Source organism: Stegostoma tigrinum, chromosome 9 (assembly GCF_030684315.1).
Source record: "Stegostoma tigrinum isolate sSteTig4 chromosome 9, sSteTig4.hap1, whole genome shotgun sequence".
NCBI classification, from domain to species: Eukaryota; Metazoa; Chordata; class Chondrichthyes; order Orectolobiformes; family Stegostomatidae; genus Stegostoma; species Stegostoma tigrinum.
In genome coordinates, this window is record NC_081362.1 from 65,833,581 (window position 1) to 65,845,619 (window position 12,039).

Here is a 12,039-nt window from a genome sequence, read left to right on the forward strand (position 1 = left end):
ACTGGGCTTATCTGTGCATTCCATGATGATTCTGCAATAGCAAACTATTTTGGTCAAGGAGAGCAGGATCTGGCCAGTACTTTGTATATTTTTGGTCCCCTGTGTACGTAAGCAATTGCATTGGAGGCAGTTCAGAGAAGGTTCACTGGATTAATTTCAGTAACAAAAGTCTTAGCTTAGGAGGAGGAATTGAGTGGTTTAGGCCTATTCTTGCCAGGGTTTAGAAGAATGAGAAGAGTTCTGATTGAGGTTGTATAAAGTGCTAGAGTCTTCCAAGTAGACGTAGAATGGATGTTTCCCCTTTTAGTGAGGCAACCTGGAATAAGAAGTCACAAGTTTTAGGCGAAGAGGTGGCAGATTTAAAATGGATAAGGAGGAATTATTTCTCTCAAATGGTTGTGTCCCTGTGGAAGTGCTTTGACAGTTAACAAATTTAAGGAGGAAATAGACAGGCTTTTAATTAGCAATTGATCATGTGGAACCGGCAGGAAACTAGAGTGAAGACCAAGATGAGCTCAGGCGTGGATTGCATTAAATGGCAGAGCAGACTCAAGGGTCTGAATTGCTTGTTCTGTCTCCTAGTTCTTACGTTCTGCCACATGTGGTCCAGTCAGATTTGATGATGAAAGACTACAATACTTTTCCTATAAGAGATAATGGGAACTGCAGATGCTGGAGAATTCCAAGATATGTGCTCCTGAGATGCTGCTTGGCCTGCTGTGTTCATCCAGCCTCACATTTTATTATCTTGGAATACTTTTCCTATATCTATTTCTTATATCTATTCAAGTCCCTACTCTTTGGATTCCAGGAAAAACTGATGAGAGATGTTCTGGCACCACACCCATTCTTAAAGAGAGTAGAAGTTTACATGAAGACTAGTATGTTAAAGATGGAAGTAAATGTTGAATAGATTTGTAGCTGCGGAAATGGTATGAAATGTAGAAACATAGAAAATAAGTGTAAGAATAGGTCATTCGGCCCTTTGAGCCTGTTTCACCATTCATTAAGATGATGACTGATCATCTAACTCAGGTTACAGAGATAGTAGGAACTGCTGATGCTGGAGAATCTGACATAACACGGTGTGGAGCTGGATGAACACAACAGGCCAAGCAGCATCAGAGGAGCAGGAAAGCTTGATGTTTCGGGTAGGGACCCTTCAGAAATTCTGAAGAAGAGTCCCGACCCAAAATGTCAGTTTTCCTGCTCCTCTGATGCTGCTTGGCTTGCTGTGTTCATCCAGCTCCACATCGTGTTATCTAACTCAGGTTTCTGCTTTCCCCCCCATACCTTTGATCCTCTTAGCCCCTAGTGCCAAATGCCTGAAATCATAAATGTTTTGGCCTTGACTGGTCTCTGTAGCAGAGAATTTCATAGCTCACCACTCTCTAGATGAAAATATTTCTCAGTCCTAATGGTTTACCACGTATCCTTAGATTGTGACTCCTGGTTAAGGACTCTCCTGCCATCGGGAACATTCTGCCTGCATCTGTCTTGGCTAGTCCTGTTTTATAGGTTGTACAGGCTTGTATGAGACAACGCCCCCCCCCCCCCGGAAAAAAAACAATCATCGTTCCTCTGAACTCTGGTGACTATACTTCTAGGTGACTCAGTCTGTCCTCCTACGTCAATCCCACCATCCTAGGAATCAGTCTGATAAATTTTTGCTGTACTCCTTTAGGAGACCAAAATCTCTCTCAAATTCCAGATGTGGTCTCACCAAGGCCCTATATAATTGCAGCAAGACATCCTTATTCCTGTACTCCAATCCTCTTACTGTGAAGACCAAAATATCATTTGCCTTCTTTACCGCCAGCTGTATCTGCATGTTTACCTGCAGCGACTGGTTTACAACGTCACAGAGGTCTCATTGCACATTCCATTCTCTCAATTTATAAACCTTCAGACAATAATCCGCCTTCCTGCTTTTACTGCCAAAGTGGATAACCTGACATTTTCGACGTTCTATGCATCTGCTCTATGTTTGCCTATTCACTAAGCTTGTCAAAGTCACACATAAGCATCTCTGTTCCCTCCTAATAGCTCACCCTCCCACCTAGCTTTGTGTCATCTGCATGTTTGGAGATATTGCATTTAATTCCCTCATCTAAATCATGAGTATATATTGTGAATTGCTGGGGTCCTGGCACTGATCCCTGTGGTAAATCAGTAGTCATTGCCTACCATTCAGAAAAAGATCAGTTTATTCCTACTTTGTTTCCTGTCTGCCACCCAGTTTTCTATCTATGTCAATACACTAACTATGATCTCATGTGCTTTAATTTTACATGCTGTGTAAACCACACCCACTGGCTTCACCTCATCAACCCAACCAGTTACATCCTCGAAGAACTGTAGTAAATTTGTCAAGCATGATTCACATTTCATATATCCATACGGATGCATTCTACATACAGCCCTACATTCTACATTGTTGGAGCTAATATCTTTCCTTGCTATTGAATTGATTTTGCTCTTTAATTAGCAGTGCAACTCCTGTCACTTTTTTTTTTCCTTTTTGTATGTCCTTCCTAAATACTAAACTTCCCTGGATGTTTAGCTCTCACTTCTGGTTGCCCTGCAGCCAAGACTCAGTAATGCTGACTACATCATACTTGTTTTCATTTTTGTAATTAATTCAAGCACTTTATTAGGAATGCTCAACACATTAAGGTGTAGAGCCTTAGGGCCTGACGTTTTAACATTGTTCCATTCCCATTATTTTTCACAGTGTCCCTCTTTGATCCTAGCCCTTGATTTCTCTGGCTCTCACTTTCTTTATTTACTTTTTTGTTCTCTGTGATACCTCTTTCTCTGACTCATTGTGTACATTCCCATCTCCCGCTATTAGTTTAACACCTTCACAGCAACTCTAGCAGATCCTCCCCATAGGACATCTTACCCAGGTGTAAGATGACAAAGTGTGGAGCTGGATGAACACAGCAGGCCAAGCAGCATCTCGGGAGCACAAAAGCTGACGTTTCGGACCTAGGCCCTCCTTCAGAGAGGGGGTTGAGGAGAGGGTTCTGAAATAAATAGGGAGAGGGGGGGAGGCGGACTGAAGATGGGTAGAGAAGATGGGTGGAGAGGAGAGTATAGGGTTAGGGTTAGGTGGGGAGGGGATAGGTCAGTCCGGGGAGGACAGACAGGTCAAGGAGGTGGGATGAGGTTAGTAGGTGGGAAATGGAGGTGCGGCTTTAGGGAGCAGGAGAGGATAGGTAAGAGGAAGAACAGGTTAGGGAAGCAGGAACGAGCTGGGCTGGTTTTAGGAAGCAGTCGGGGGAGGGGACGAGCTGGGCTGGTTTTGGTATGCAGTACGGGAAGGGGAGATTTTGAAGCTGGTGAAGTACACATTGATACCATTGGGCTGCAGGGTTCCCAAGCGGAATATGAGTTGCTGTTCCTGCAATCTTCGGGTGGCATCATTATGGCACTGCAGGAGGCCCATGATGGACGTGTCGTCTAAGGGATGGGAGGGGGAGTTAAAATGGTTGGCGACTGGGAGGTGCAGTTGTTTATTGCGAACCGAGTGGAGGTGTTCTGCAAAGCGGTCCCCAAACCTCCGCTTGGTTTCCCCAATATCGAGGAAGCCACAACGGGTACAGCGGATGCAGAATACCACATTGGCAGATGTGCAGGTGAACATCTGCTTGACATGGAAATCTTGGGGCCTGGGATGGGGTGAGAGAAGAGGTGGGGGGGGCAAGTGTAGCACTTCCTGCGGTTGCAGGGGAAGGTGCCGGGTGTGGTGGGGCTGGAGGGGAGTGTGGAGCGGACTAGGGAGTCCCAGAGAGAGTGGTCTGTCTGGAAGGCAGACAAGGGTGGGGATGGAAAATGTCTTTGGTGTTGGGGTCGGATTGTAGATGGTGGAAGTGTCGGAGGATGATACGTTGTATCCGGAAGTTGGTGGGGTGGTATGTGAGGATTATGGGGATTCTCTTAGGGCGGTTATTGCCGGGGTGGGGTGTGAGGGATGTGTTGCAGGAAATGCGGGAGACACGGTCGAGGGTGTTCTCTGCGGGGTGGCGGGGAGGTTGCGGTCCTTGAAGAACACGGACATCTGGGAACAGCAGGAGTGGCATGCCTCATCCTTGGAGCAGATGCGGCGGAGGCGAAAGAATTGGGAATAGGGGATGGAATTTTTGCAGGAGGGTGGGTGGGAGGAGGTGTATTCTAGGTAGCTGTGGGAGTCGGTGGGCTTGAAATGGACATCAGTTTCTAGCTGGTTGCCTGTGATGGAGACAGTGAGGTCCAGGAAGGTGAGGAATGTGTTGGAGATGGCCCAGGTGAACTTGAGGTTGGGGTGGAAGGTGTTGAAGTGGATGAACTGTTCGAGCAAGAGGCGGCGCCGATACAGTCATCAATGTAACGGAGGAAGAGGTGGGGTTTGGGGCCAGTGTAGGTGCAGATGAGGGACTGTTCCACGTAACCTACAAAGAGGCAGGCATAGCTTGGGCCCATGCGGGTACCCATGGCCACCCCCTTTTGTCTGTAGGAAGTGGAAGGAATCGAAAGAAAAGTTGGATGTGGACTTCACAAGCTTCAAAATCTGCCCTTCCCCCACTGCATCCCAAAACCAGCCCAGGTCCCCCCCTCCCTCCACTGCTTCCCAAAACCAGCCCAGCTCGTCCCCGCCTCCCTAACCTGTTCTTCCTCTCACCTATCCCCTCCTCCCACCTCAAGCTGCACCTCCGTTTCCTACCTACTAACCTCATCCCGCCTCCTTGAACTGTCCGTCCTCCCCAGACTGAAGTATCTCCTCCCCACCTCCCAACCTCTACTCTCCTCTCCACTTATCTTCTCCTCTACCCATCTTCGGTCCGCCCCCCCGTTTATTTCAGAACACTCTCCCCATCCCCCTCTCTGATGAAGGGTCTATGGCTGAAACGTCGGCTTTTGTGCTCCTGAGATGCTGCTTGGCCTGCTGTGTTCATCTAGCTCCACGCTTTGTTATGTTGGATTCTCCAGCACCTGCAGTTCCCATAATCTCTTACCCAGGTGTAAACTGTTCAGTTTGTACTTGTCCCACTTTCTCCAGAAATGATCCAATTTCCCAGAAATCTCAAACCATTCCCTTTCCACCGTCTTTTCAGCCAAGTATTCATCTGACATAACTTGCTGTTTATACTCTGACAAGCATGTGACACTGGTAGTATTCTTGAGTTCACTACCTTTTGAAGTCCTACTTTTCAATTTCCTAATTCCTTATATTCTATTTCTCGGACTTCATCCTTTTTTAAAACTATGTCATTTGTACCAATGTGTACCACTGCCACAGGCTGTTCACCTCCCCATCCAGTCTGCCTGGTAGCAGCTCTAAGATATCTTGACCCCTGGCTCTAGGAAGGTAACTTATCATCCTGAAGTCTCATTCTGAACACAAATGTTTGCCTATTTTCCCCTAAAATTGAATCACTGATAACTGTAGCATTTGTATACTTTTTAATCTTCCCCTGCGCAGGACCCCAATGGTGCAATGACTTTCGCTGTTGCTGCTTTCCCCTGAAAAACAATTCCACTCCATAGTATCCAAAATGGTATATCTGTTTTACTGGGGTATAGCCACAGGAAATTCCTTCACTTTCTGTCTAGTCCTCTTGGTCATCTGTTCCTTTCCTGCCTTTGGGGTCTTAGCCTACAGTGTGGACACCTCTCTACTTGTGCTATCCATGATACTCTCTGTCTCACGGGTCCTCCATAGTCATCCTGTCTACAGCTCCAGCTCCAAAACCTGGGCTTTCAGGAGCTGCAGCTGGAGACAATTCCTGCACATGTACTAACCCTAGACACTGGAAATATTCCTAATTTCCTACTTGGAGCAAGAAGGGAACTCTTTAAACCCTTTAAAATATACCTTTTGGAAGATGCTTAATATCTGAATTTCAGATACTGTAGGGCCCTTCTTTCCCAGTGACCCTTATAATGGAATGTAGGCCTTACAAACTCTGTAGCAAAAAGCACCTCTCCCCAAATTCTCACCAGGCACCAGATTTTCAGACCACCCACTCACTCTGGCTGTGCCTCACGCAAAATGCACTCTTTCCTGGTTGCTCATGCTTGGAGCTTACTAATATGATACCGATTTACTCATGGGAATTGAAGGATCTGAAGCTGAATCATTAAAGTTTTGGAAATGAAGTATTAAGTAAATGCAGAATGTTTTTCTGGAGGAGGTTGTAGAATAAAGTTGGGATAGTGGATGTTTGTGGAGAATGATGCAAGGAAGTGACTAGAGATGCTCTCGTCTGTGACTATCTTGGCGTAAGTACTGAGGCCACGTGAAATGGCAAGGTTGAGGGAGAACTTCTGTGGAGAAGTATTCAGGGATTTTTTTGTTTTGCAAGCCTGAAGCTGTATTCATTTAAAGTTTCAATCCCACAGGTGCTCTGTCACAAATTTTGATCCTCTCACTGGTCTAATGTTTAACATGTCTGCTTCTTATTCAGCCTGTGCTTTTGCCTTTGTGATTCCCACACCAAGCTGTTACAATGTTCCCCTGACTGGACCCAGGAATCTTCAATAACCACTTGTGCCACATCATTATTAAGTTTCATTTGGCTGTCATAGGCATTCTTTGCTTATAATTAGGCAGTTTTATATTTGTATGAAAGGTCATATAGGAGAAAAAATATAAAATCAATGACATGAAAGCAAACAAATCTTTCAATAATTTATTTCTGAAGACCCTACAGAGGATCTTGGCTTCTAATTTATGCCAGCTGTTGCCAGCTGGCTCCTCTGATAAAATGCAGAATCTGTTATTGATTCCTTAAGTTACTGTTGTTCAAAACTGGAGCTAATGATTATTTACTGATCACAGAATTGCTTTGTTGTACAATAGGTTCAGGCAAGCGTATTATAATTTTGCCACATTTCCCCAACCTCTCAAGTCTTTTCATGCCCCCAGTACTCTTAAGGATCAATTTCACAATCTATCTGTACGCATGATCATTGTCTATTGTGTTACATGCTGTACTGAATTTGCTTCAAAAGATTTCGGGTATATTTCGTCCCAGCTAGGATGAATACTGAAAGTAATTTGATGCCTTGCATTGTAAATTTGTGTGGTGTGATGTTTGAAGATATGACCTTCCCTGTGGGGGAAAAAAATTAACAGCTCAAAGCCTCCCCAAGAAAATGATTTTTTTAAGCTAATATATTTTGTATTTTATCCTGTGCAGAAGAAATGGAGGAAGAACTGGAAACCCCAAGCATTTTAGATTTGACAGAGAAACAAAGACATCAACTTAAACACCGAGAGATATTTTTATCTCGCCAGTATGAGTCCCTTCCGGCCACGCACATAAGGTATGAAATTGCATTTCAGTCGAAGAAATTAATTTGTACCAAATCCCATCTTGTGGATTTTGCATAGAGATGAACATCTTCAAGTTCAAAAGCCTAAGTCTACTGAGTACTTTGGTAAATCAGTCAGCTCCTTTTGATTTAGAAAAAAATTGTAGTTGAGTGTTCAACTATTTCATTTGTCCAGTTAAACTTGCCATTGGCAACTGACTATGTTACGTAACTGCTGATGCTTCTTGCCTTGACTGTCCTTCATGAGCACACAAGCACTTCTGATTTACATTTCAAAGGAGTTGCACTATCTTGTATTCAGTTGTGGCAGGAACAGTAATCCTAGGACTAGTTCTCCCAGAACTTGAAGTTACTATGAAAGCTCCTAAGTGATGAATTCAGGGTGCCTTTGTAGTTCTTCCTTTGACCCTTATGAGAGCACCCAGAACAAGATCTCAGTCGAAGGAATTCTTCAATAAAAGAATGTCAGGCGACTTGGCTATAGGACGGGCCCACCTTGATTTGTCACAATATAGTATAAATGCTTGGCAAGCCACCTTAAGTGACCACTTTCATGTCTGGTATTCTGTCCTGACATATAATCATCAGAAGCTTCTCAAGGCAGCTCTAGCAAAACTGGTTGAGCTTCTCGGTAAGATGCTGATACATAGTTCGTGTGTTTCATTCATAGATTAGTCTGGGTGGCACTTTGGCGTAAGGATTTTCAACATGACAAGTATATGTACTGTTCTTTTCCAGACTAATGTTTGAAATCTGGCCTAAATTTCTCTTGTTTTGATAAATTTTGCATATTTCTAGTTTTCAGTATTGACATTGTGAGAGAGTGTGCTGTTGAGATAAAAGAATTTATCCGATACTGACAGGATTTGATCATGGTTTAAAAACCTTGTGAGGTTACTGACTTGCTTGCTGAGCTGGCTTGATTTTGTTCAGATGTTTCATCACTATGCTAGGTAACATCACCAGTGAGGCCTCCGACAAAATGATGTTGTTCTGCTCGGCTTGGAATTTGTACTGTTTGGTCTGTTATGGTGAGTAGTTTCATTTCCGGTTTAGTTCCGTATGGGTTTGTATATGGGGTCCAATTCTATATACTTTTTGATTGCATCATGGGTTGAGAACTATGCCTGTGGCAATTCCTGTATGTGTCTGTGTTTGGCTTAAGCTACTATGGTTATATTGCCCCAGTTAAACTGATGGCCTTTGTTGCCCGAGTCCACTGGTATTAAGGAAAGTTCTTTGTATCGTTTTGTTGCTAGCTGATTTTTGTGTATTCTGTTGGCTAGTTTCCTTCCTGTCTGTCCGATATAATGGTTATGGTAGTCACTGCATGGTATTTTGTAAACTATGTAGTTCTGTGTTTCGTGGGAATGATGTCTTTCATAGATGTGAGTATTTGTTGTAGAGTGGCTCTGGGCTTGCATGCTACTATGATTCCTTGGGGGTCTCGTCAGTTCTAAAATGTTCTTGACGTAGGGCAGTGTGCCCAGTGTGTTAGGGCATACTGTGTCCTTTTGTTTACTTAGGCACCCACGGATGAAGTTTCAGGGATATCCGTTCATCGTGAAGATTTTGTATAGGTGCTGTTCCTGTTACCTGCGTAGAAAGAACTAACATCAGTTTAACTGGTACAATATAACTGTAGTAGCCCAAGCCAAACATAGGCACAGTTCTCAACCCATAATGCAATCAACAAGTATGAAGAGTTGGACCCATATACAAACCCATACAGAATAAAACCGGAACTGACACTACTCACCATAATGGACTGGACAGTATAAACCACAAGTGGAGTAGAATAACATCGCTTCATCAGAGGCTTCACTGATGATATTTCCTAGCATGGTGACAAAACGTTTGAACAAAAACAAGCCAGCTTGGTGAGCAAATCAACAACCTCACCCACAACCCGAGCTACAAATCATTGATAAAACTTTAAAATCTTGTGCTCTGGATTGGGCTTTCCTGGAGCAAGCTGGTGTGTTACTTCGCTTTTCTTTGATTGTGAGATTGAAATTGATGCATTTAATCGAGAATAAATCAATGCTTCATTGTGCATTCAGCTCTGAAACAGCACCGAGTACGGGCATTGGCAAACAGGTAATCACTATGCTTTCATTGAGTCATCACTGATGTCATTTGAATTCCTGAAGACAATTGATTTATTGAAATTGATAATTTTAAAGTTAAGGTGTTGTTTAATCTAGAGGCAGGGATGATTGAATGGAATTTGCTGGCAGTATGACAGAGGCTGCAGAGTTCTTTTTTGTGATCTTACATTTGCAGAGCTTTGAATATGTTTAAGCATTAGAATAATAAAGCCAGAGTTATTTGAGGGCTTTGATAACAGATGAACTGAGATTGGGCATGGTCAGGAAATCTTAGAGGCGTAGGTAAGCGGTCGTAATTACATGGCATGTATTTGGAAGCTCATCTCTGCATCAAATAAAGTTAACGTTGTGACCATATGGTTGAACCTTGGACATTCCCACAGAGACTGGCTAGAGTACAGTGTTTGTGGCAGGAAACAAAGGCATGGCTTCAGCCTCCCTAATATTTATTAGAATGCAAGTTCTGCTTATCCACAGCTAGGTGCCAGTTAAGTAATCCGACTTGGGGATGGTGGTGACATAGAACTGTGTGTTGTCAGCATGCGCTTGTCAGTTTGTGTTTTCATACTTTGTTGATATGAAACACTGTAAGCACTCATGTTTCCCATAGGAGACTTGTTTTGATAATGGGTATTCAGGCATTTGGCCTACATGATGCTCAGCTTAATTGTGATCAAGGAAGGACCCTTGTGAGATGCCAGAGATGATATGTAGTTGTGGAAGAGAAGTCTTCATTGATGATTCTGTGATTGGGACAGAATAGATAAAAATAAAACAAAACAGTGAAATCCAACTCAGCTGAGTGACATTTAACAAAGACTGGAAGAGAATAGTATTGTTAACTGCATCAAATGTTGCAAACAGGTCGAGAAGTAAAAGATATACAATTTATCTTTACTGTTGGATAAGAGCTTATTTATGACTTTGTCCAGGGCCTTGTTGGCACTGTGGCAGAAAAAATATTCTGACTCGGTGAAATTCAGGCATGAAGTTCTAGAAAAAATACAAGTGATTGGGAGTTGACAACATGTTCAAGGGCTTTGTAATGTAAAGAGATATTGGAAATGGCATTCCTTATTTGCAACTTGAGGGAGGGAATTAAGACCCTTTTCCCCCCCCCCCCCCAGCCTCAATAAAACGGTAATGACAGCAGCTTTCAAGGTGAGGAGGGCCATATCTGAGAAAACCATCAACAATGTCAGCAGAGAAACAAATCATTTGATCCATATTGGTATTTATGTTCTGCAATAACTGGCTTTAACTCTAATTTCCTCTTCCCTCCCTAATCCTTAATTTCATCTTTTCTTTTGTTCCTCATGTATACAGCAATCCTTCTATCTGATGCATCAATACGATCTTCTTCAATCACTCCTTGTGGCAGTGAATTCTATATTCATACTAATCTGCTTGAATCCCTCCAATTTGAATTCTACCCCTGCCGTTGTACCAAAATTACAGATGTCAGATTCACGCGTTGTGCAAGTGACAAAGGAAAACAATCCCTCCTTGACCCTTTCCCTCCCTTCTGTAGTCTTTGATGTTATTGACCATGCTGTTCCCTTCTGAACAAATTCTGTTCACTATTGCCCAGCTGGATGTAAATGCACTCATTTGGTTTCATTTTCATTAGCTAAAAGTACCCAGAGAATAATTTCCAAAGCTTCTGTTCCACCACTCCACCATTACCTTTCTCTTGTATTTGTTGCTTGTCAATCCATCATTCAAAAAGACAATGTAAGTTTCTCCCTATATTCGGATGACACCAACCTCCATCACACCACGACCTTGCTTGACTCCCCCAATGTCAGCCACCATTCAGTACTGTATGATCAGGAACTTACCCCAATTTGCTATTGAGAAGTGTGAAACTTTAGTCCTTTGATTGAAAAGAAATTCCTCCAAACTTCATTTGATCTATTAGTGGCTGTCATATTTCTATCTCCTTATTCTGGACACCACCTCAAATGGAAATTGTTTCTCAACATCCTAGCCATTTGATGCTGTTTACAATTTTGAAGTCCTTTACCATCTCTCCTCTTATTGTTGCTTTTCCTTGTACAAGTAGGTCAGTCTGATCAACATTGTCTGTTATTTGCAATATCTTAATTCTGGTAGCATTTTCCTAAACCTTTTTGCACTTCCTTCAGAGCTTCAAATTCTTTTTATATTGTGGAGGGTAGAACTGCATGTAGTAGTTCAAGTTTGATCCAACGAATGTTACATAAAAATGTTATATTGTTTCCTTGCATTATGCTTCTAGAAATGGGCACTTTGCCAGTAGTTTTATGACTGCAACAAACTGTATTGCTTGGGAGCAGTACATTTCTTTCTCCAAGACCACATTTAATTTCTTAGCTTCCAAGGATTGTGGCGTGGGTATTTTTCCTCAAGATTAGAACATTTCACTATCTTAAATTGTGTTTGCTATTTATTTGCTCATTTTGAAAACCAGTGCGTCTGCGTTTTACTTTGATCTAATCCGTGTCTGCTCATTATTAGCTACAACAATTATAGTCCTGTGGTTTTAAAATGAATGGTGCACGTGGTTAACAGCAATAGTTCCAGAACAATTCTTGCTAGCGTCACTTTCCATTTTCAGCCAGAATGA

At 42.8% G+C, this 12,039-nt stretch overlaps 1 protein-coding gene across 7 annotated transcripts in view; it reads left to right on the plus strand.

Moving 5' to 3' along the window:
- Nucleotides 1-12,039, plus strand: part of mta3 (metastasis associated 1 family, member 3) — a 236,151-nt gene that overhangs the window by 68,893 nt on the left and 155,219 nt on the right. For all 7 annotated transcript variants that reach the window (XM_048535934.2, XM_048535930.2, XM_048535931.2 and 4 more), the window contains exon 4: nucleotides 7,185-7,311. In XM_048535934.2, coding sequence (XP_048391891.1) covers nucleotides 7,190-7,311 — 122 coding nt within the window. In that variant the 5' untranslated portion in view covers nucleotides 7,185-7,189. The remainder of the gene's footprint in view (nucleotides 1-7,184; nucleotides 7,312-12,039) is intronic.